The sequence below is a fragment of the Perissodus microlepis genome, chromosome 1 (assembly GCF_051167445.1).
Source record: "Perissodus microlepis isolate ML-2025 ecotype Zambia chromosome 1, ASM5116744v1, whole genome shotgun sequence".
In the NCBI taxonomy this organism is placed as follows: domain Eukaryota; kingdom Metazoa; phylum Chordata; class Actinopteri; order Cichliformes; family Cichlidae; genus Perissodus; species Perissodus microlepis.
In genome coordinates this window covers 6,629,042-6,655,153 of record NC_140461.1, presented here as the reverse complement: position 1 = coordinate 6,655,153, position 26,112 = coordinate 6,629,042, and the positions used below count along the sequence as shown (strand labels likewise).

Sequence of the window (26,112 nt, the reverse complement as noted above, 5' to 3'; positions counted from 1 at the left end):
ACTGCATCCCACTGATGAGCAGTTGTCCTTGCACTTGCCAATAATATGCGTGGCTCTTTTTTTAGTTTAGGGGTACCACATTCCATTTGCACATATTTGCAGTCAATAAAGTTTTGTACATTGGGACATTTGAATTCGACGAGGCCAAACTGGGGGTATTCATTGGGGTCAAAAACAACACCATCAGGAGATGCAGCAAGCCAGGGGGCAATGGGGTGAATGACCAGACCACAGGGTGAGTAGTTAACATTCATTAGCCTACTATACTCTGCTGCTATTGCAGGCTCCATCTCAGTTCCTCTCCTCATGTCTGCTGTCTGCCTTGTTCCCTTCAATATACGCTCTGCTAGTGACTGCCGAGCTCTGGCCTCTGACGTGACACACCTCCCGAAACCTAGAGGCAGTCACTCTGAGCTTGCGGAGCTGATGCCACTCAGACGAAGAGCTTTGCTCACGTGTAGCTTCCTCTATTTTGTGAGCCAAGAAGGTTATTATACTGAACAACAACTAAACTAAAAACTAAAAGGTGTAAAACAGTGGTGCATAAGTTAGAGACTGGGATGTATATGTACATGACTGAGTTAGCCGTCTTCAGAAAGTGTAATGTTGTATGTAAATTAATACCTATTCTGACACATGTATGTATGAACAAATAGCAACATACATTTGTAACACATGAAACCAAATTTTACAAATCTAATTATGGTACTCCAGTCTGGGCCATCCTATTTGGTACCGGCTTAGTGAAGATCATGGAGTTGATGGGTCCTGGCTTCACACCCTAACAGAAGACACATTTACTATGGATGGTGTTGCTGTTCATATGTAAACATGGACTAATTCAAAAACTTTAACCTCATTTAAATTACCACTGTCCGTGGCTTGTGCCATTGCTGTTCAGATTCCGTGCAGCTATGCACAGGGGGGACAACCAGCACTCTGAGTTGTGAGTAGTGTGCTGTTTGGAAGAGCAATGCCACTGTGTGATTGCACATAACAGCGCCTGCCACACAGGAGCACTGGCTATGTGTCAGTACCACCGGCGATGAATCCAGAAGCTTAATCTAAGAAGAAAGAACGAAAATTAAAAATGTAACATCTTCATGGAAGAGCCGAACAGGAACATAGTTCAGTGTTATGGTTTCTGACCCCTACAGGCTTACCCTCCTGAATGCTTAGTGTTTCGTTCTCTCCCTATTAGTCGTCACTCTGCAAATCCGATGAACATCATGTTCAATTTTGGGAGCTCTAGAAGGCAGCGAGTGTAGAACGTTGCCATGGTTTAACCACACCGGAAGCACTGGGGCAGGACTACATAGAACGCGGAAGTGATTGTGCAAGTTATTCTTCTCTTAAAGATATCAGCTAGGTTTGCACATCAGGAATATTTAAACATGTCTTTGGTTACATGGGGCCATGTACCTCATTATGGAAGTTTTTTTTTCTTTCAACTTCTCAAAGTCAGATTTATCAACACAACTGTCTATGCATACTTACAGTGTTAGGTATTCTGTACAGGGCTGGACACTCCTTTGCCTTGAAAACAACCTTAAATCATCTTATTATTGGTTTAATAAGGTGCTGGAAACATTCCTCTGAGATTTTGGTCCATTTTGACATGATGGCATCACGCAGTTGCTGTAGCTCTGTCAGCTGCACATTCTTGATCTAAATCTTCAGTTCTACCACATCCCAAAGGTGCTCTATTGCATTGAGATCTGAGACTGTGTGGAAGCTATTTGAGTAAAGTGAACTCACTCCAACAGGTAATACACTAGATGTTTCTTAAATGTGATGTTCAAGAAACATCAAGTGCATTAACTTTTTGAAGCCGCCTCTACTCTAAAGGAACATGGACATGGCCACCAGCAATATGCAGATAGGTTGTAGGGTTTAAACAATGCTCAGGTGGTAAGGGGTCCAAACTGTGCAAAGAAAATACCCCCAGTATGATTACACCACCAGCAGCACCTGAACTGTTACAAGACAAGATGGGTTCATGCTTTCATGTTGTTTAAGCCTAACAGAATGTTGCAGTTCTATATTCATCGGACCAAGGCAGTTTTTCCAGTCTTCTATTGTCAAATGTTTCTGAGCCCATGTGAATTGTAGCCTCAGCTTCCTGTTCTTCGCTGACAGGAGTGGCACCCAGTGTGGTCTTATGCTAGTGTAGTTCTGCTTCAAGAGTTGACTTGTGTGCCCAGAATGGCCAGAGGTCGGCCATTCTTCTCCGACTTCTGATATCAACAATAAGCATTCTAGAGATGGTTGTGTGGGAACATCTCAGTAGATCAACAGTTTCTAAAATGTTCAGACTAGCCTGCCCGGCACTAATGACCATGCCAAATTCAGAGTCACGTAAATCACTTTTCTGCCACATTCTGATGCTTAGTTTGAACTTCAGCAGGTCATCTTGGCCGTGTCTACATGCTTAAATGGACGACTGAGTTGCTGCCATGTGATTGGCTGATTACACATTTGTGTTGATGAGCAGTTGAATTGGGAAACTTAAGAAGGGGCTGGCAAGTGTATATTGCAATAGCATAGAGCTGGGCCTGCACAGAGGTAACCACTGAGGGGAGCCAAAAACCTTCTTTACAGGATTTGTAAGTATTGTTTGCATGCTTCTGTGGCTGCAGTGTTCTAGTAAATCAAAGGGTACTAAATATGCGTTCCAGTCTATTTCTAGTCCTAATTAATATTCAATGTTCACAAAAGGTAGAAATATAACTTACTCTCAGGAAGCGCTCCCTCGTGTTAGTGAAATTAACTCCCAGAGGGTTAGTAACCCTGTTACTACTGCTACCCTATTTTCAAGAAGGTCAAAATGCAATATTATGATGCAATTAAGAATATTCTATAAGTAATTCAACTTTTTCAGCAGGTTTAATTTTACTGTTAATTTTTTTTACCTTAAATTGTCTATACAATAGTCCAGCCTTCTCATTCAGTTTCACATTTTTTCACACAAACAAGGGAGAGAAAAATTAAATGCATGGCAACAAAGTTCTTTTGAGATTTCACAAGTAATCAGGTTAAACTGGGATTTGTAAAGAGGTGAAACCATGTCCACTGTGTATGGGGGTCACACAGAATAATCATTCTTGTAATCAGCTTTTCTAAATGTATTTTTAACATGTTGCACTGCAAAGTAAAATGCCTCACATCCACTTTATTGGTGAATTTTCAGGCACGTGTCAAATTAATCTAAATACATATAAAATAGCCAGTGCCTTTTTATTTTATTTGTGTACTTATCTTTTAAATTTTAAAAGGAAGGAACCTTTTTTGAGTTTTTAGTGGAAAATAACTGACTACATTACTCCCATTAATTGTTAATAGTATATTTACATGTAATCTTTTCTTCATAAAACACATTCATGCTTATCTCTGTGTGTTTCCTTGTTTTTAATTCACTTAATAATTAGATAAGTCGCATATTTTAAATACTACTTAGTTTAAGTAGCAAAACTTTGTGTAATAATCCATTTAATATGCCCAGGAGGAAAGTGCCGTGATTGACCAAGGAGGGAATCAATAAACTGTTCCTAAAAATAAAAATGTAGCAATAGCAGATTCATCCTGAATATGGGGCTTTTATTCCAGTTTGATTTTATAAAAAGCTCACAATGAAACTCTGGAAGGTCTAAATCATTTCCATCCATCTATATTGTTTACAGCTCCTCTCTCATTGGATCAGTATAAAGATTCTATTATTAAAGCTTATGGGTTAAAGCCATGGGCTACCACTAGATTACTTACATGTATGCCTACTTGATAATTTAATAGAGAGACCAAATAATTTTTTCTGCTCTTCAAAAAAAAAAAGTAGTTTCAAATAGTCATCTGTCTTATAAAAACAAAGGAAAAAACACTTCAAGACACAGAATCAGTTGCTCCATGACAAGCCACGAAGGAAATATTAAACTATATTTATTGACATGTTTAAATCCAGCTATTTACAAGTTATAATAATGAGCAAGAAAAATATTCCACACTAGCACAGTTCAAGAACCCAACACTTTTTGTACACACTGGCGCTTCAAGAGCCAGTTATGTATGTTGCTCACTTGTACATGAAATAGCAATAGCCCTGTCTCAGGTGTATTTTGGCACAGTGATAAATCAACAGATTTGAGCTTATTTTTTTTCCATTTATTTTCCACAAGTTACATACAGATTACTTTACATTACTGCTGACATTACCCAAACCATAAATTAAAAAAAAAATATGATGTTGTCATTTTAAAGAGACTGACTTTTGCATTCTGCTCCAAGATAGTGGTATATTTAAGAGAGAGGAACTTACACATATTCAACATTAAGGATGCATGTACGCGTTTTAAGCATTAAAGAAATAATACTAAAATTATTGGTTAAAATAATCATATAATACCTGGTAGCAGAACAGCAAGGATTATGCTACCTTTGTTGGTAATCTGACTGCCAGATTGTATAAAACAGTAAAATAAATCTACATTTTACTGTAAATCATTGCAGGACTACTATGGATTTTAAAAGTAAAAGCTTCCTTCAAAAGTCAAATGCCAATCAAATGAAACTGGTACATTCGATCAAGGGAACAGAATGGGAAGTCTGAAAAATGAAGAGTTTCAAGAGATGGGAAACATGCTAGGTTATATGCAGTTTCAAAGGGCCTAAAACCTCCACTGGAGGATCAAACTGTGTGAGTGTTCAAAGGAGAGTTTGATAACATAAATACAAGGAATGGGAAAACAGAATCAGCACTTCAAATATCTCAGAACATCAAGGAACTCCAACAGAAGTCTCCAATTATGGGCTTCATTTTGGTTACTTAGATCTAATAGGTTTGATGATGTCAGACAAACATTGACATGTTAGTGACCGGACTACAAAACAGATCAATGAAAAGACTTCAGACCTCATTCTGTTGAGTGAGGTCTTCTGACACACTGTTGAACTCAGTGGCCCGAGTGCTCATCCCCAGATACTGCTTCAGGAACTCACTGAAACGTTTTTGGTTGTTCCACTTGCGGGCTGACTTCCGAATACCAACGAAGCCCCCATACCTCTTCTGGTAGGATCTTCCTGGAGACATGAGTCTCCTGTGGCCGTGCCTCCCTTTGACAAAGCCACCAAACCTTTTGGAGATTAGCGCTGCATCTCCCTGCCCTGCTGCCACATCAGGGTCTCCTCCTTCCTGACCTTCCTCCTCCTCTGCATACTCATCCTCCAGGGACATCGCATTCTGGGAATTATAGGCAGTGTTGAGGTGATTTCCCTTCCCACCCAGATCCCTCTCCTCTGTATCAAGTCCATGGGTCACATGATCAACCCTCTGTAGTGCAATAGGAAGAAACAAACGTCCATTCATCTGCTCGTCCTCCCCAGGAAACAGAGTCTCCACCTCCTCCTGAGATCGTTTCCACACTGAACCACTTGGGGACACGATTGGTGACAGCAGTGCTTCACGACAGAGGTCCCATGAAGAGGATGGGGAAACGCTGCTTTCGCACTCAATGAAACACACCTGACAAAGACAAAGACAGGAGATAATCTTAATTTCCCAGCTCCCAACAGAGGAGATCTTTGTAACAGACAAAAGTTTGCACATAAGGTAATCTCTCAGATAAAAACACCAAAATAAATAATGCTGCTGCATTTAAAAATTGATAAATAGAAGCATGCACATCACTAAATTCATATTAGTTTTGATGGTAATGTAATATCAACCAAAGATGAATTACAGTGAAGACTGAAGGCATTCTCACAGTATTCTTGGCTGACAGTCACACACTTACATCATTTTACCAGTTTCCACTTGATATCTGAGTTTACTGATGCTGATTCCCAGACATACAACTGACAACACAGCTGATGTCCACAAAATGAGAGGACAAGGTTTATGACCAGATCTGTTTATTTGTGGCAGAGCTGTTTATATCAGCTCTTAACAAATATTCAAATGAATCATAGTCACTGGTTTGCGCCATACAAAGCCATACACCTACTCATGCTGACACGCTAATGACACTGACTAACATAGACTATTTGATTACTAAATTGATGCATTTTGGATGAAGCTGTGTCTCTCCCATTATGGCTCCTGAGAAATCCATGACAAACAAAATTAGGAAATATAACTATTACATACAACTGAGAAACTGGAAAATGCAATGCATTGTTAGATGATTGGGTAATCTGAGTCCTGAACACGTCTACGCATTAAAAGCGCAGATATTTACACATGTGCTGCAGTATTAAAGCATCTGATTTGCTAGGGCTGCTTGAGTGGAAAGTCCTTAACTCGAAAAATGCCAAAATCAATAAGACAAAAGGACATTGATTGGATTTCTGCCCTTGTTATCACCTCTTTCTTCCACTTCAGCTGTTCAGTGGGCATTTGCAATATGTCTACATGTCTGCCTGCCTGCCTGCCTGCTTGCCTGGGTGTCTGTCTCTCAAAGAGCACTGGCATACACTAATTTCTAAGATACCCCTAACCTAAACTACTACATGTCAATCACTAATGCTCACTTCAGCCCAAACCCTAAGCCTTAAATCACATCTTCACCGTTAAATAGGGAACCTGTTTTTCATCACCAAAGATGACATGTGTTGATACAGTATGGATGCGGATCCATTCTGTAATTGGTATGCTGGTTTGTGTTACTGGACTGCATCTGTCAAAATAAGATTGAGGATTCGAACATGTAATGCATGAAATACTGAGGTGCTTGGAGGGCTGCAAGATTTCCAAGTGAAATTGAAAGAAATTGAACATTTAAATTAGCAAAGGAGTAAAAGGTGGTCAGCATAGCTTTAAATAACAATTTGTCTTTAAGCACTAGGCTCACTTGAGGTCCCTTTAAATACCACACCTGACCTAAGTACCTAACATTAACAGTTTAAAAGGTTATGTTTTAAGCTATTTGGACTTGAATGTCTTCTAGTGTGCCCCCTGCCAAAATTGACTTAGAAGCAGACATGCCATTAAGTGGAGAAAAACAACCACCAGGCATAAACACGAAGAGAAACATACATCTATCCCCAGGAATCAATTAGCCACAACAAATTAAAACTCAAATGCCAAAAGGGTAGTTTGTTGAGTCAGTCAGTGAGGGAGCTGTTGAGAGGATGAGATAAATACAGGGAGGTGGAGTGAGGAGTTTCCAGTTTATATTCACTAAATGAAAAGAATACAAGTGAAGAGATTTATTTAGCGCTATATGTTAGCTTATTCATTAATCTGAGAGAAGACCAGTTTTGCCTTCATGACATATCTGCTGTGCATTATTACGTTATTAATATTTCATAGTTGATGTGTAGCAAAACTGAGCTTCATAGTAGTTTCATGATAAGATATTGTTGAAAAATTATTATGCATAATACCATCAACTACTGATTATATGGTTGATGGAAAATAATTAATAATTATTGATGTGAAAGTGAAGAATAGCAGCTACCTTTTAACTGCTCCCAGTTGACTCTTCTGTTGCCTTCACCTTTGTGACTATGGGTCACTCTTATAACCACAAGCGTGTGTGTGTGTTGATGTGTGTTGAGCCCTTACCATGGTGTTAAAACTGAGCTGTTTGGGCAGGATGTTGTTGCAAGACAGGCAGTCAGCCTGGCAGTCACTCTGTCCAGGATCACAGAGACAGAGCAGAAGCAGAGCCACCACGGTCTTCATGGTCCCACCTTCTGTTGCACAACAGGACAGAGCAAAGGCACGTGTTCAGTCCAACACTTTGATACAGAACTAACTACATCTCGGGTAACTTACATTCTGTAGTGTTTGGTGAGTGTGTAATTTTCAAACACTATCTGTCTTTGCAGAATAGCAGAGAAATATATTTCTATGTAATATAACATCAAATTGCTATGAAAAGTAGTTTCAGCTAAATGTGCAGTGATTAAGTCCGTATCTTCTGATATGTCATGGTTTGCCTTATTTTCTTGACACCAATAATAATTTCTGCGAGCCAAATAAAAATTGAAGAAAGGGACAAGGAAACAAATCCCTGCTGAAATCATAACTGTATGTCTATCAACGAAGTTTTGTTTATTTGTGATGTCCTGCTACATTACCTATCAGGGTATCCAAAATCAAGCATGCAGTGTAGTCTTTAAAAAGCACTTTGTGCTTGTTAAGCCCACAATGTCATTTTCAATTAGCAGCATAGTGTGTAGGCAGTATGAACACATGTTTTAAGCTAATGTGACAAGCTTGTTACAGAGTCCTTACTGTAACAGTTAGGGAGCAACATTGTCATAAATTTGGACTCGTGTTTCTGGCCACGAGGCAAATGTAATTGTAATATTCAGTCTCATTTAGCTCTGTTTTTTGTCTCAATAGTAGTTTTTTTTTTCCTACAAAGTCCTTGGGGAAATATAGCTCTGAAATTTCCCTCTGACTTCAGGTGCTAACTGTGTCTCTCTGACGCAGATATTGTACAAAGTATCCAACACATTTTTACAGGGTTTTCTATGGAAATATCTGCTATAGTTGATAATAGTATAATAAGAGAAGTTAGCATGAGACAAAGCTGTTTATTACTGTCATATTTTATAAATTAGATTGAGTTTTAGGTTGGGGTTTTTTTTTACTTTCAAATATATTTTTGATGAGACCTTGGACTGAGCTTGCCAAGCTCATTATTCTAAATTCAGCTAAATACATTGCCAAAAACCTCAGTAGGCAGTTGATGAGGGATGAGGGAGCACTGACTGCATCCCTCAGTCAACCTGCCTTCACCTCTGCCCATCCCCGAAAAAATACAGGAGAAGTGGTTTTGTTTAGTTGAACAAGTTAGCCTGCCTCACTGACTCACTGACTCTTTAAGTTAGGATGTGTAGTTCCCATCATAGCTCTAAAATACCAGTCAATATAAAGCAATAGAGCTGAAGTAGCAGACAGATTTATGCACCTTTTCTTGCAGTCCCACACATTTCACTTGGTCTGTTCTATATTACAATCTGTGTTCTTTCTAATAGTGACACTTCTTTCTATGTATTATATCAATAATAATGTTGGCATTTCTTCTCAGTTTGGCATTATGGTAATGACAGTATTGATTTTTGAGCCAGAAATGATAATATTTGGATGAGAGGATAGTTATTTCCTGTAAGGCTTGAAAGGTGCATTCACAGACTGCATGGATGCATTACATTTGACAATTAGTTTTAAAATAAACATTCAAGAATTACTAGAATGTCCTTGTCACGGCCAGGGGATTAGCAGGCCGCTGACTAGTAGTGTTCTCTCTCTTGCTCTCTCTCTCTCTCTCTCTCTTGCTCTCTCTCTCGCTCTCTCGCCAGGGCGGAACTCATGGTGGGTTCATGCCCTCGGCCCACGCCCCTCTGAAGAGGAAACACCTGGGCCTCATCAGTGCAGCCAGCATTTAAGCCAGGGAGTGGCTTCTACTCATCGCTGGATCGTTGTGTGTGACTCGCATCCCCTGGACCCGACTCTGCATTCCCCGAGCGGATTCCCTTTTTGTGTGAGTGTTTGGAGAGAGAGTCAGAAGAGGAGCAAGTGTCTTTTCCCTACCTGGATTTCCCCGGAGCCTTTTCCCTGTCACCGCTTTGTATATAGCACTATCCCCTGCACTGTTTGTATATACACCTGGTGGAACTGTAATAAATACTGACTGTGCCTCTGAGTCCTGCATGTGAGTCCTCAAGCGAACCGTGACAGTAACGATCCAGCCATACGATGGACTCAGCGGACTCAGCCCCTGCCCAGCATATCGTCGTTTCTCCGGAAGCGGTACTGGAGCGGCACGAACAAATGCTACGGCAAATCAATCATCAGCTGGCTGCGCTTACCCAAGCCCTGGCCCAACATGTGCCTCTGGGAAGCCCTCCCACATCGCCTCCGCCTTCTCCTCCACAAGCTCCAGTTCCAGAGCCCCCGGCGCCTCAGCCCTCCACTCCGGCTTCATCAGAGCCCCTGGAGCGTCCGCTACCCACACCGGAGCCCTTTTCGGGTGAGTTCGACAAATGTGCAGGATTTTTGACCCAACTCGGGTTACAGTTTAGACTGCAGCGGAGGACATATGGGAGCGATAAGTCCAAGATTGCCTTTTTTGTTCAATTATTACGTGGTCGAGCATTAAATTGGGCGCAAGCTGTGTTAAGATCTGATCCGGAAATCACTTACCATGATTTCCATTCTAAGTTTACGAGTGTTTTTGAGAGGGGCACCGGGGCAGCTGCTGCTGCTCACCGGTTGCTGAATTTGAAGCAGGGCAGACGAAGCATGGCAGACTACTCCGTTGAATTCTGGACTTTGGCCGAAGAGACCGGGTGGGGGGAGCCAGTGAAGACTGAAGGCATTCTCACCCTTTTGAACAATGTTTGTGACGATTTAAAGGGGGAATTGCTTATGAAAGAGTTACCCGCTTCTCTTGATGACGTTATATCACTGTGCATAAAGGTGGATGAGCATTTACGAACGCACCGCGGATTGAGAAACTACAATACCCATAAGCCCCCAGGATACATGGAGATGGCCTCCAGCAGAGGTGCGGTCGGAGTCCTTCGGGACTCTGTTCCTCATCCACTCCGTGCATTGATTGATTCTGGGGCAGAGCAAAGTTTCATTGATGCCACTCTGGCCCATAAATTACGAATCAGCCTCACAGCTCTGTCACATACGCTTCAAGTCACTGCCCTCAGTGGCCAGCGCCTTCCTGATATCACCCATATTACTGAGCCAATAGCTTTAACACTTTCTGGCAATCACTCTGAAACCTTACAGTTATTTGTCTTTAAAGCACCCCTCACTCCGTTGGTTTTGGGGTTTCCCTGGTTACAGCAACATAACCCCATACTGGATTGGAAGAAGGGATGCATTCTTGGGTGGGGGGAGGGGTGCCATATGACCTGTTTGAAAGCTGCCACCCCAGCGATTACCTCACTCACTCCCTCCCCAGCATCCGACCTCCCTGACCTCTCCTCTGTCCCATCTGTCTATCATGATCTGGGGGAAGTGTTTAGGAAAGACAGGGCTTCCTCCCTACCCCCCCACAGACCATATGATTGTGGAATAGACCTACTGCCGGGCGCGCCACTCCCCAAAAGTCGACTGTATAGCATCTCACGACCCGAACGGGAAGCCATGGAAAAGTATATTACTGAGTCTCTTACTGCAGGAATAATCCGCCCCTCCTCTTCCCCCGTAGCTGCGGGATTTTTCTTTGTTGAGAAAAAGGACAAGAGTCTGAGGCCTTGTGTTGACTATCGTGGTCTCAACAACATTACTGTGAAAAATAAGTACCCGTTGCCACTGTTGACCTCGGCCTTTGAACTGCTTCAAGGGGCCACGATCTTCACCAAACTGGATTTACGGAACGTGTACCACCTGGTGAGAATAAGAGAGGGGGATGAATGGAAGACGGCCTTTAATACTCACTTGGGTCATTTCGAGTATCTAGTTATGCCATTTGGTCTGACCAACGCCCCTGCTGTTTTTCAAGCTTTAGTTAACGACGTGCTCCGGGATTTCATAAACCATTCTGTTTTTGTTTACCTTTACGACATCCTCATCTTCTCTCGCTCCGTTGCTGAACATGAACGCCAGGTCAGACAGGTCCTGCTTCGCCTCCTAGAGAACCGGTTATTCATCAAGGCTGAAAAGTGTGAATTTCATGTGAGTACAGTTTCTTTTCTGGGCTATATCGTTGACCGAGGCAATCTCAAGGCTGACCCCACTAAGGTCCAAGCAGTCGTTACTGGCCAACCCCTCCGAATCGCAGGCAGCTTCAGTGTTTTTTGGGCTTTGCAAATTTCTACCGTCGTTTCATCCGTGATTTCAGTAAGGTTGCTCTCCCACTAGCCCATCTTACTTCACCTAAAGTTCCCTTCCACTGGGACGAGCCGGCTCGCCGAGCATTTGCCCTCCTTAAGGACCGCTTCGCCTCTGCCCCCATCCTTGTTCAGCCGGAACTCACTCAGCAATTCGTCGTGGAGGTGGACATTTCGGATTCGGGGGTGGGGGCCGTGCTCTCCCAACAGCACGAAGGTAAACTCCACCCGTGTGCTTACTATTCACGTCGTCTCACCCCTGCAGAACAGAATTATGACGTGGGGGACTGGGAACTCCTTGCCATCAAGCTTGCCTTGGAGGAGTGGCGTCACTGGCTGGAGGGCGCAGCCCAGCCTTTTGTAGTTTGGACAGATCATAAAAATCTGGAGTATATCCGGTCAGCAAAACGGCTCAATTCCCGACAAGCCAGGTGGGCCCTGTTCTTCACTCGGTTTCAGTTCACTATCACTTACAGGCCTGGATCTCGCAACACCAAACCCGATGCTCTCTCTCGTCAATTCACCGTCTCCGAGGACGTTGCCCGTGACTCTCCCATTCTCCTGCCCACTTGTGTTATCGGAACGCTGACCTGGGAAATAGAGTCTGCCATAAAGGAGGCCCAACGAACGGAACCGGACCCTGGAACCGGCCTGCCTGGATCGCTTTTTGTTCCCTCCTCTGTTCGCTCCCAGGTGCTGCACTGGGCTCATACCGCCAAGTTTACCTGCCACCCAGGGGTCCACCGCACCATCTCATTCATCCACCCTCACCAACGACGTCCGTGAGTACGTCGCTGCCTGTCCAGTCTGCGCACAGAACAAGACTGTTAACCAACCTACCGCTGGTCTGCTCCGGCCTCTACCTACACCAAGCCACCCCTGGTCACATATCGCTATCGACTTTGTGACAGGCCTACCACCGTCTTCAGGTAACACAGTTATTCTCACCATAATTGACCGTTTTTCTAAAGCTGTACACTTTGTCGCCCTCCCTAAGCTTCCCACGGCTCTGGAGACCGCCCGGCTCCTAACAACCCACGTCTTCCGTCTCCATGGGATCCCCACTGATGTTGTGTCCGACAGAGGTCCGCAATTCACTTCCCGCGTCTGGAGGGAATTCTGCTCCGCCCTTGGGGCTCAGGTCAGTCTCTCCTCCGGCTTTCACCCGCAGACGAATGGTCAAACAGAGCGTGCGAACCAGGAGCTCGAAGCGGCCCTGCGATGTGTGGCCTCCACCCACCAAACCACCTGGAGCGAACAGCTCCCTTGGATCGAGTATGCGCATAACAGTCTCACCTTCTCGGCCACCGGTGTTTCCCCCTTCGAGGCCTCTCTGGGCTTCCAACTACCCCTGTTCCCGGCAATTGAAGGTGAGCATTTTGTGCCTTCAGTTCAACAGCACCTCCGACGGTGTCGGCGTGCCTGGAAGGCCACGCAGACCGCCCTTCTCCGAACAGCGGACCGGAACAAATGCTTGGCAGACCGCCACAGGACCCCGGCGCCAGCGTACACGCCCGGGCAGAAGGTTTGGCTGTCGACCAGGTTTGTTCCTCTCACGTCAGATTCGAAGAAGCTGTCTCCCACCTTCATCGGCCCATTTGTGATTGACTCTTTGGTTAACCCAGTTTCCTTCCGTCTTCAGCTACCTCGGAATATGCGCATTCATAACGTTTTCCACGTGTCTCAAGTGAAACCCTGTCTCTCCAGTCCTTTGTGCCCTCCCTCCAGGCCCCCGCCACCCGCCCGGTTCATCGACGGCCATCCGGCGTTCACCGTCTCTCGGATCATGGATGTCAGGCGCCGGGGGCGCGGCTTGCAGTATCTGGTGGATTGGGAGGGCTACGGTCTTGAGGAGCGCTCATGGATCCCGCGGGCGGCGCTGCTGGACAAGGACATGTTGCGGGAGTTCCATGCGGCTCACCCGGAGAAGCCTGGGGGTCGCCGGGGGGCTCCCGTTGGGGGGGGGGTACTGTCACGGCCAGGGGATCAGCAGGCCGCTGACTAGTAGTGTTCTCTCTCTCTCTCGCCAGGGCGGAACTCATGGTGGGTTCATGCCCTCGGCCCACGCCCCTCTGAAGAGGAAACACCTGGGCCTCATCAGTGCAGCCAGCATTTAAGCCAGGGAGTGGCTTCTACTCATCGCTGGATCGTTGTGTGTGACTCGCATCCCCTGGACCCGACTCTGCATTCCCCGAGCGGATTCCCTTTTTGTGTGAGTGTTTGGAGAGAGAGTCAGAAGAGGAGCAAGTGTCTTTTCCCTACCTGGATTTCCCCGGAGCCTTTTCCCTGCACTGTTTGTATATACACCTGGTGGAACTGTAATAAATACTGACTGTGCCTCTGAGTCCTGCGTGTGAGTCCTCAAGCGAACCGTGACAGTCCTTGATGTCCTTGACCACACCACTACTGTTCTATCAACTGAGGTTAAGCCAGCCATTTGTGCAATTAGTGTCATTATGTCACACAAACATATAGCTACTATTCAGTCATTAGTGTGCTAAATACTTTTGATTAATATCACAGTAATAATACATAGAACTGAAAGTCGCTTTTAATACAAATTACTTTTTAAATAATATTTTAATTATTACTGATACTAATAGCTTGAACTGATACTAATAGCACGGTGGCACGGTGATAAGCACTATTGCCTCACAGCAAGAAGATCCTGAGTTCAATTTCACCATCAGGGGTCTTTCTGTGTGGAGTTTGCGTGGGTGCACTCCAGTTAGTTAGCAGTTAGTGGGGTTGGGTTAATTGGAAATAGGGGTGAATGTGAGTGCAATTACTTGTCTTTGTCTATGTGTTAGCCCTGCGACAGACTGGCGACCTGTCCAGGGTGTACCCTGCCTCTCGCCCTAAGCCAGCTGGGAGAGGCTCCAGCACCCCCGTGACCCCGAAAAAGGATAAGCGAAAGGATGGCTGTTTTAAACTTTTACTAGCTTCTCATCAATGTGTGATTTGCACTAAATACTGTGTAGGGCAGACAAGAGTTCAAGAGGAAAAACAACACAGCCACATGAAAAAAAGAAATACTGAATGAGTCTAAGCAATAAATGAAACAGCATACAGACAGGGACAAAAACAAAATAAAACAGTTTGACCTTATTTTGTTAGGAAGAGTCTGGCAAGTCTGACGTCAGAAACACAATTACGGTTTTCGTCTCATTAAACAAACTCGTTAACTCCTTTAATTGATGCCTCAATAATGCCTCCGGCAACAAACTGAGTCATTGTTTCTTGATGACAAACAAATTTGAACTCATATGCACAAAACAGTGGAACACACACACTTACACGGAACACAAGCATACATGTCCACACTGTATCTGTACTTCAATACATTAAAACAGACAGTGCTAAAATGCAACTTTAACGGCTGGTTTAAATTATCTATTAAAACAGCTTAAAAAAATTTAGAACTAATTTGTCTTCACTGAAACTTTTTTAATGTCTTAGAAATCTGGAATTTATTCAGGGTAATTAAAAAATGATAGAAATGTAATTGCAGTACAGTTCAGTCCAGTTTCTAACAACTCATGAAAAACAATAGCTCTGCAAAATTAATCAGCCTTCTCGTGTGCAAACAATAAAAGTGTGTGTCAAGTCTTTAATCTGATGGGAAAGAGGGCGGGTTTGCCAGTGAAGGACAAAAGAACATCACAGCTGTTTTAGGCAGGAATGTAAGACAGATGGCACTGGATTTAGACAAACAGCTTGTGCGCATTCATGTGGCCACAATACATCTCGTTCTCCATCCTCCTGTCACTGAATCTGTCCCTGCTTGTTTTCCAAAAGCAAGAGGATAATGTGCAAAGATAGCCACATTTCTCTACTGAGATGTGGTCAGAAGAGGAAAACACAGGTGAGCCACATATCCTTAATTTAGCAGTGAATGAAGATAATTAAAGACGTACTCTTTGTTAGATAAACTGGTTTTATCTAATTACCTGGTTTTATCTCAGTTATCTCATTTATTCAGCCATTTGCATGGCAGCAACTCAGTGCATTTAGGCATGTAGACATGATCGGTGCAACCCCTGAGCATCAGAAAGGGAAAGTAAAGTGATCTTGAACGTGGCATGGTTGTTGGTTTATTTCACAAGTGTTTGATCTACTGACATTTGACACAGCTATCTCTGGGGTTTACAGAGAATGGTCAGGAAAGAAAACCTATCCAGTGAGCAGCGGTTCTCTGGACAAAAATGCTTTGTTGATGCCAGAGGTCAGTGCAAGAACATCTCAGAGTGTGTCCAACTTGAAGCAGATGAGCTACAGCAGAAGACCACACAGAACTGGCATCCTATCATATAGGAACAAGAAACTGTGGCTACAATTGACATGGCCTCACCAAATCTGTACAATAGAAAATTCTTAAAAGGTTCTGATGAGTCTCGATTTCTGTTGTGGTATTCAGATGGCAGGGTCATAGTTTTGTATAAACAACATGAAGGTATGGATACATCCTGCCAACTGCTGGCGGTGGTGTAACGGTGTGGCGGATATGTTCTTACCTCAAACAGGTAAAAAGCTTTCTTCATCTTTCAACATCTAGCCTCTGTTTTAGGAATACTAATGCATGTCCTTCTGTAATGCTGGATTTTAAATTATGTTTTATTTGCTTGTAAAATGGTTGCATTCAGACAGATTACCAGATGGAATAATTTAAATAAGAAAACAGTGAGCTTTTACCTTTAAACAAATCACATCTGGTTAAATCATGTTCATCAGGGTGAAACCATGCTGCTGCTTTCTGAGCTGAGCCTTTACTATCTCAGTTTTAATATTTTAATATACTATACCGCTATACTACTACTAAACATTAGTAGTTATGCTTGCACCAAAGGAGGATGAACAAATGACTGCATTGCTTTTCAAGCCAATTTTCCATGTTTTAATTAAGGATTAATATTATTGTAATTTTATTTTATTTATGAATCACAACTTTATAATTTTGTTAAATTGAAAGTCAGAGGGTGAGCTTCCAGCCATCCATGCCTCAGTCTATTTTATTCCACTTATTCTAGGTTGGGCAATGGTGGTAACAGGCTAAGTAAATATCCTTCAACCAGAAGGACCTAGAAACCATTTTCCAGGTCCTTCTGGATGATTCTCACACATTCAGTCTAGATTAGATACATAATCCCTCCAGTGAGTTTTTGGCCTGCCCTGGTGTCTCTTCTGGGGTCTAGATAGACAAGATTTTTTTCAGTTTGACGTGCCTGGAAAACTTCCAAAGGCATTCAGAAGGCATTCTGATGAGAAGCCTGAATCAGATCAGTTGGATCCTTTTGAAATCATAGCAGCAGCTTTACTTTAGGCTCTAGATGTCTCAGCTCCTCACCATACTGTATCTCTCAGGCTGAGTCAAGTCACACTAAAGGAAACTCCTTTTGCCCATTTAAATCTGCCACTTCATTCGTTTGGTCACTTCTTAGAGCCTATGACCACAGTTGAGGGTTTAAATGTAGATCGATCAATTTAATGTTTTTATCACAATTTCCAGTTACTGGTAGAATATTTCACTTTAGACTGACTGACCAACAGAACAGTCGCAGAGTTATACATCTATACATTACTACTTCAACTAAGTCAAATGTCTGTGTTTTGGAAAGGTTTTTGTTCAGATGATTCCCTCTTTCACAAGTTTCAGACAAAATACTGCAACTGGCTAACCCTGTCAGAATAATATGATAAGTATTCTTAATTTTGTAAAAATTCAAATATGCTTGGGCAGCTGTCATTGGAACGAGCAACCATAGTGCTACACTTTAGGGAACAGATGACTATCCTATCTGGGCTAACTCTCTCACTGGCAAAGAACTAAGGCCCGATTTGCTATCCAGAATATACCAGAAGAGAACGAACACAGCCTGATAGCACTCACTCAGGATATTGGAGTACAGATATGTGTGCAAACAGAGGATCCCTGAAGGTAGTGTTTATCTATATTTGTCTTCTTTTCTAAATTGTTCAAAGCTCTGTAAAAATGAAGCACAGTGTGGATTTATTCTCAAGTCTGCCATGTTCTCTTGAGTGCCTGTAAGACTCAATTATTCTGCTTTTAATTAACTGATTAACCACTAAATAAACCAGTTAATTAAGTCATTACTGTGTGGCACTGTGCTGAGGCGCTACTGATGGATGTCTGCAGTCAAAATGAATAAGTCCAGCCCCCCGATGAAAGGAAAAGCATTTCTCATTAGTGTCCAAACCTGTTATTTCTCACTGGTTCTCAAATTGTGGGTCATAAAGTCAATGAAGGTTGGGGTGTGGCGAGCTAGGAATAATATGAAGTGAAGCTAAAACATTTTTAAGAGGAAATAAACACTGAATGGTTGTTTCAGCAACCTCTATGTAATTAAAAATGTAATGGTATGCATTTTCTTTCATTTTCTATAATAAATAAATATATTTTGACACAGGAACATAAGTTTGTACTTTGAAAATATGTGTGTACATTTATTTAAATCTATAATCTTCAGAATCTTCTAAATTACATCGAGGAAACTAGAAATAAGTGCTGTTAAGGTTAAAGAAGGTTAAAGAAAGGCTTAACTGTATATTCCAGTCTAATTTCTGGTCTTGTCATCCAGCCACATACACCTCACTATAAGGACAGCCCTCAGAAATTCTCAAACTATCTCACATCGTATTATCGACTGTTTCCACCAGTGTTTCTCCCCATTATTGCCATTTTCTCATCAAGAATAGGAAATAAAAAATAAATTACTCCCAGCCTGAAGTACGGCTTAAAGCCGGATTATTTACGCGTGGCTGATCGGGGAGCAATGTGCATCCGTCTTGGAGTGCATCTTTTTTTAAAAGCAAAGCTGCAGATTATCGGGTAACTTATGTAAAGACCACAGTATTGCCAAATTTGCGTCAGTGCACCACGTCAGGGTCTCCGCTCGGCTGTAACTTTCCTCACTTTTTGTTTCCTCTGTGATGCCAGACACACTGTAGATGTGCATATGCACAAATGGCATTACAAGGCTGTGTGAGTTTAACTGTTGTCTGCCAAATGATGATGCGATGCTGATGATATGATTGCAATGACTCTGTTGTGTGGTAATGACTGGCTCTGAGTCTCTACTAGAGACAATGCTCACTTTATGAACTGATGTGACAACCGCCACTTGATTTTAAACGTAAAAATTTGACTTGAGGAAGATGATGGACCATAAGTATAAAGGGGCAGCAAAATTGTATGAGTATAAAACAGATTACCATCCTCGGGAAGACAGTGCATAGACAGTTTGTGCAAATCCAAGTGTCACAAGCTACCTCTCTAATATAATTTTCTTAGCCTGCCTTGAATTTCCCCGTCTTATCTTTCTTTAACTTACTCTGCTACTTCACTGGCTGCTTTTATTGTAAAAAAAAAAAGATTATTCTGTATGTGCTGAACTTAGAACTGCTGATCTACTGAAAAAATGGTGTGAAAAAGCAAAACTGTCCAGTGAGCAGCAATTCTCTGGGTGAAATTGCATTGATGATGCCAGAGGTCAGAGGAGAATGGCCAGACTGCTTTGAGCTGAGATGAAGGCAATACAAACTCAAATAACTTGCCATTACAACCAAGCACAAGAGCAAAAGAGCATCTCTAAGCCCACAACACATCAAGCTTTGAAGCTGAGAGCAACAGAAGACCACAGCAGGTACCATTACTGTCAGCTGAGAAGAGGCAACTGAGGCTACAGTTCATACAGGCAAAGCTGGAGAACAGAAGACTGGAAGAATGTTAGCTGGGCTGATAAATCTCAAACTCTGCTGCAACATTCGGATTGTATGGTCAGAATTTGGAGTAAGCGTGGAACCATCCTGCCTTGTATCAGGTTCATCCCTTTAGAGTCACAGTGTACCCATCTTCTGATGGCTGCTTCCAGCAGGATAACGTGCCATGTCACGAGGCTTAATTCATGGATGGATGGCTTATCACATCATCGATGTGAAGCTGACGAATCTACAGCAACTGTGTGACACTATTATGTCAATATAGACCAAAATCTCAGAGGAATGTTGAATTTCTCCTAAGGGACAATAAAGTATATTTTAAAAATAGTAACTGGTGTAATATGTCACGTTAAATTTTCATGCGACGCATGCTTAAAGCATTTTTTTTTTACACTCTTCTGAATCCTTAGTTATGTACAGATTATTTTATGGGCTAATTCAGCTCAAACGACTTCTTCATAAGGAGTAAAATCCTTCCAACTCTTGCAGGAGTGAGGACGAGCAATTTTAAAGAAATATTAAATAACTGGAGTGAAATCACGATGTTGGTTTTATAAGCTGATGAGTCGATTTGACAGGTAATTAAATGTTATTTAGTCTTCTGCCTGCAGCCAGAGTACATTTTCTGTCAGAAAAGAGACTGTGAGTGACAACCTGTCCCAGGCCCACTCAAAATACATTGTGCTCTTTGTTGTAATATTGATGTCTAACTGGCAAAATGGCAGTGTGGTCATTGACGTGACACGTTTCAGGAGAGCAAATAAATCTTGCACATCAATACATGATTCTTCCTTATGCCTACGTGCACTCTTATACTCCCCTGTTATCAACTCTTCTTTTCTTTTAAGACGCAGTTTCAGTGTCTTTTGTTCTTTTCACTCTTTATGCTGCTATTTTTTTTTCACTTGCACTGTTTTGTTTCCCACCAAAACAAGTCAACATTTCTACTACAACCTCTACTTTTTCTGCATGTATGTCTCAGTATCAATGTTCCAAAAGCTATAACTCATCTGTGTGGAAAAACAAGGTTTAACACTAAGTTATTTCTTTAAACTTTCTCTTTCGTGGTCAGAGGTCATGTCAGTTGCACCATTACTCATATAGTTTTGTGATTGATGCATCTGTGATTCAATAAATCTCAGATTTGAGGAAACATTTAGAAAAAGACCTCAAGTTTTGTTTTATTTGTTTTGGGGGTTTTTTGGGAGGGGGGGGGCATGTTCCCTGTCAATCAGACTGAGTGCGACATAGCAGCTAAAGCCATTAACAGCAGACACGCTAAGCTAAATCAATTTCCTTTCTCAATGCATCTAATCACCTGAAGTCAATTGACGTTGTAGAGGTGACTGACACATACTTACACAGAGGTCACACCAGACTGGTTTACCAATGATTTTTCTTGTTATTATTGCACTTTTTTCAAGTTATTACAGAGATTCACTGACAGATGACTAAAATTAACAGGTTAAGTTGTGGCTCAGACTGCACGCCCTATCACCAAATTTCCTCAGTAAATTACTAACTCCTGATTTGGAACACGGATATGCCAGACATAATTTCCCTTGAACTTAATTTACACTTTGAGCTGTAAAGTCAAAGCTGTAGATCAAGTTCCTTCAAAACCAGATTTTTTCCCTCTTTCACTGCCTACCGATTTACTACAGCATGATGTCTTTCACAGTAATTTGTAGTAGTAGTTTGAAAAGTTTTAAAAATCTAAATGTTAAAATGATTTGTTAATAAGTTTAACAAATGTTTATCATTTGTTAATAATAAATAAAAATTACTGTATAGTGGTTACCTGTTTATTTATTCATTTTTAATCTTTTCTTGTTCTATATTATTATGACTATGTTAATTTAATTACAAGATTAATTAAAATCTGACAGATTCAAAAGGTATAACAGGCTGCAGGAGGTGATTGAGGTGGATATGAGACATACAAAGCACTCAGTTTTCTTGTAAAAAAAACATTTTTCACATCATGCCTCCCATCACTGGCTAGTATTAGGCAACAAATATAAAAATAAATAATTTTGCCTGAGGCTTGTACAAGCGTCATGCATAATAGCATAGAAACGTATCATGTTTCAAATCTTCCCCATATCAAAATGTAGCAGCAACAGATGTAGCAGGAACTACAAGTAAATATTGCAATGCAAGATTGAATAGTAAATATATTAACAATTATTTGTTGCCTGCCAAATGCATTAATGATCAAAGCTTTGTCGTTGCCGTAATAGATAAAAAAAAAAAAATCTAATTGCATTTATGCCTTTCTGCTCTTGCAATTTAGTTTGAGGAAGCATGCAATTTCAAGGGAGTAGGCTCATCATTTGCCACTAAGAAGGTCACATCCAGGTCTTTTAACATATCCTCGTGTTAAGACAGAGGGAAAGTATGGACACTGTATCTAGACAGCAATAATCATGACTTCTAGGTTTTTCTTGAGTAGATATCAAAGAAATTAAGTAACCTTAAGTAGGGTTTTCTTGCTCAACAGACTGTATCTGACATGAATCATTTCTATTTGGTGTTGAAACAGAGGGGAAAAGTGGAACACAGCAAGGCGATAAGGAGAGGGGTCTGTAAAAGGATAGATAAGCATAAAAGGATGGCTGGAGATCCTGCTGTGTTAGGAACATTGTATCTTTGGATTAAGTCCACACATTCACAGTGCTCCTGTCAGAGATGTGTACCCTGCCACTATGCCGTGTGACCTGTGATCCAGCAATCATTTCCTCATTCCATTTTCCCCTTCTACCCTAAATGAGAATGTTTTGTGAGTGTTAACGCCGTGTATCCATATAGAATAGAATACAATAGAATAGAATAGAATTAGAAAAGAACATGTACAACGAAATTGTAGGTTCTTCACACAAACTGTGCTGGAATAAAATATATATCTCTCACTATAAAAAATAATGATATTGTGGAATGTATTTAGTGATAGGAAGAGAACTGTGGATTAGAAGGGATTTACAAGCCAGGAGAAGCATTATATTTGATGCATTTGGCTGAAGGCGTGAGTTGAAAATAGTTCCAATAGGGATAAGAAATTTAAGAAATTTTCTTGTCTGAATAAAAACTGAGAAATTAAACTTGCAAGACAAGCTATGTCATGAACAAAAAAGCTCAGAGCTCCATGAGTGAGCCTTCTTTTGTCTCTTTGGATTGATTCTACAGTGTTTAAGATGGCTGTCTTAGACATTTCAAACATTTTGTTTGCAATTACAGTTTGTTTTGAAATCCCATCTCTCTCACTATCTCTCATTGTCCCTTTGGCAGTGTTTGTCAGGTTGTCTGCAGGTACACAATGAAATCGCCCACAAAATGAAAGGATGCTCATCACTACAAGATTATGTGTTTCACAATGGTACAACTGAGCTACAATATAAACCTCATTTTGCATACATCAGTATCTCTGAATACAAAAGCGTGTTTACCTAAAACCACCCACACCAAATCCTCAACTTCTTTTCAAAGTATTCCTCAAAATGTAAGCATTACATTTTTATAGTGTTATTTAGTTTTCATGCAGCCTCACCAAAGACATTACTTATCTGGTTTTATTCAGTCAACGCAAAACTCCTGCAACAAGACAGCTATAGGAACATCTTCTACCCTGATCTGTTGTACCCACAGGAAATTTTGCTGTGAAGTGTAAGAAAGCAGTCGCTTCTTTATTATTATCTTTATTCTTTTTAATAGCACTGTCTGTAAACATATTCCTGAAGATGAATATAAACTGACACAAGACCAGGGATTAACAGTTGTTAAAAAGGTCTTTAAACAAAAGTTTACTACAGAAAATTCCATCATCAGTGTTGCCTTTGTTTAAACAATTTCTTTGAAGGTCAAAGGAAAAGTGTGCCCCAGGCTAAATATAACCTTAGGCTAATTAATAATATGAAAAAAGATATATTCAAGTTTGTTATTGACTTTATAAAGGTTTTTTTAAGAGATTGAATAAATGCAGCTCTTAGTAATCAGTTTATTAAATGCCTAAAGGCACAGGAAGAATAATATTAATAAACTATGTAAGAAGGAGGCTGCTGCTATTTCTACTTCTACAGGTATTAGTACTACTAATGCAAATAAATGACAGAAAAATAAGATTCATGTTTAAAATAGATTGATTAATAATTAGTTACAATGAGTAATAGTAAATTAATTATTACATTTGTTATTTAGACAACATGATTCATTAATTAAAGAAAATTAAAAACTATAATGGATGATGTATGTGTCATCAAATTGTCATTTGATAAATTTGATAAAAGATCCAACCATTTTAATCAATCCTATTTAGCTTGATTCATTACTCCAGCTCTTGAACGGGGTAATAAAGAGCATTGAAGTCTGGAGCAAAACGATGGGCCAGATGTGTCCAGGTGCCTTACATGTCAATAAAATCTATTTATATTACTTAATTTAACCTTTTAGTGTCTATATTTTATAAAGGGAGCTGAACAGCTGGTTCTGAATGGCAACAACAAAACAAGCTTGAGACTTATTCACAGTTGTTGTCAGTAAAACCCTTGATTTCTGAGCCGCTACCTTTTAAAGTAGCAATGTTCATTCCAAATTACACCAGTGACTCAAAATAAGCTGAGAGCAGTCTATAAGTATCTACTACATGAGAGCTCATACTGGTTAATGTTCATGTAATTGTTTTGGTCATAATTAAGCCAAAGTAGTTTTACTTTAATGAAGAATGTGGCAGAAGCTGTCATTAAAAACAACATAACCTTCAGGCAACTGCGTCAAAAAAAATCTAAAAATATTCCTCTGATGAAGGGAGTTCTGCAAAATCTTACCCTCATTAGGCAACATGAGCTCATCCAAATTACCTTTCATTACTTCAGATGAACCCAAACAACATATTCCTGCAAAGATTCCCCTTTCATTCCTGGATCCTATCAGCTGTGAATCAGAGCTTGATGATTAATGACAAATCATGACCAGCAATTTATGACCTTTCTATCTGCTACCTGCCAATGTGCTTACAAATTAAAATGCATGTGTACTCCTCAGATGCAGTCTCTTCACGTCATGCTCTGTGTTCATAACATAACTTTCTGCTTTTTAATCAGCACTAATAGCTAACTTCTTAATCATACATATTAAGGAACATTGAGGTCTGTAGCTGCTCTTTAAGAGCAGATGCATTGACTCTATTGAACACAAAGTGTTTAACCCGAGGTACTGTGTTAACTCACACTGTCACTTACAGTTTGAGATATATATATTTTTTTTTTTTCAGTGAGATTAAGCTCAAATGTCAGAAGGTAACGACACAGAAGTAATTATTACTCAGTAATTATTAAAGTAATTATCCTGGGAGACTCCAGCAGGTGTGGGTGACAGAGTAGCAATGAAGACACGTACTGACTGGGATAATAAAGCTTTACTCTTAAAAAGGACTCACTGGTTTCTTCTTTCTCCTGTTTATTTTGTATTTTCTGCTAAATTTAGATTTCATTGTTATCTTTTGGGCTGTCTAAACAGGGCTTGCAATGCAACATCACTCACCCTTAAAGGAACTAAGACGAGTCAAATGAATGTAAATGTATAGTTTCTATGGGGTTTCTTCAACAATACACACAACAAACGGTTAGTGCATGACAATGCTGAGAAAAATACAAAGGAAAAAATTCTTTATATATAGGTCAGAGGTCAAGCAGTTTCTTTTCCTCCTGTACTACTCCCTCCTGCTCGCCAAGGATTCCTTACCTGTTCTGGGGCTGCCAATAGGAGGTCCCTTGGGTGAATGCAGTTTGTCAGCGTATGATTCCTTTCTTCTGTCTCAGTGTGGTGTTTCTGGCTACGTGGAGGCTGGAGGCAGCTGCTCTTATAGGGACCCACCCCTCCACTTCAACCTCCTCCTTCTGCTGTCTCTCTTTCTCTCTCACTCTCTTTCTTTCAAAAATCCCTCTTTCATTACTTAGAGAGAGAGAGGGATGGACAAGGGAGGAGGAGGCAGAAGATGGGGGAGCAAGGAGGAGTCAGGAGGTAGAAGCAGGGCGGCAAGGAGAAGACGAAGATAGACGAGAGATGGTAGATAAAAAAAACAAATGGACAACGTGTGTGGGAAGATGGAGAGGCAAACAAAGCTGAGAAGAAGGGAGAAAGACATTAAGAGGAAGGACGGAAGACATATGTCTGCTGTGTTGTCATTTTCAGAAAATTGACGTCAATACATTTAAATACTAATAAAACAGAAAATACTAATACATTTAACTCAAAGATTAAAAAGATATAATATTCTTCTTTCAAAAGGTATTCTACAGTTAATTGATACTATAATTACAACTACTACTGCTTCATTAAAAAAATACATAAATAAAAAGTTAATTTCAAAAGTTTAATTGCTGGATGCTTGAGGCATCTTGCATGACAGAGGACTCATCCTTGGTATATGTAAACGTGATCCTTCCCATGCCTGCATCACACTTCTGCAAGATGAATTCCATAAATGGGGACTTCAAATATCTTCTTTTACATACTCTATGTATATTTAACTCTTAAACAAATGAAATAATGTGGACAGAGCCCCCCAAGTCTCTTATTCTGATGTCT

General features: G+C 41.0%; 1 protein-coding gene across 1 annotated transcript; it reads right to left on the bottom strand.

The window, feature by feature from the left end:
- Positions 1–3,889: 3,889 nt before the first annotated feature.
- On the bottom strand, positions 3,890–25,455 carry pnoca (prepronociceptin a). The gene is made up of 3 exons (XM_084928243.1): positions 25,267–25,455; positions 7,556–7,686; positions 3,890–5,512 (listed from the first exon to the last, which is right to left on the bottom strand). The coding sequence occupies exons 2-3, from the start codon at positions 7,673–7,675 to the stop codon at positions 4,898–4,900; spliced, it is 735 nt and encodes a 244-aa protein (XP_084784369.1). The 5' UTR covers positions 7,676–7,686; positions 25,267–25,455; the 3' UTR covers positions 3,890–4,897.
- Between the last annotated feature and the right edge of the window lie 657 nt (positions 25,456–26,112).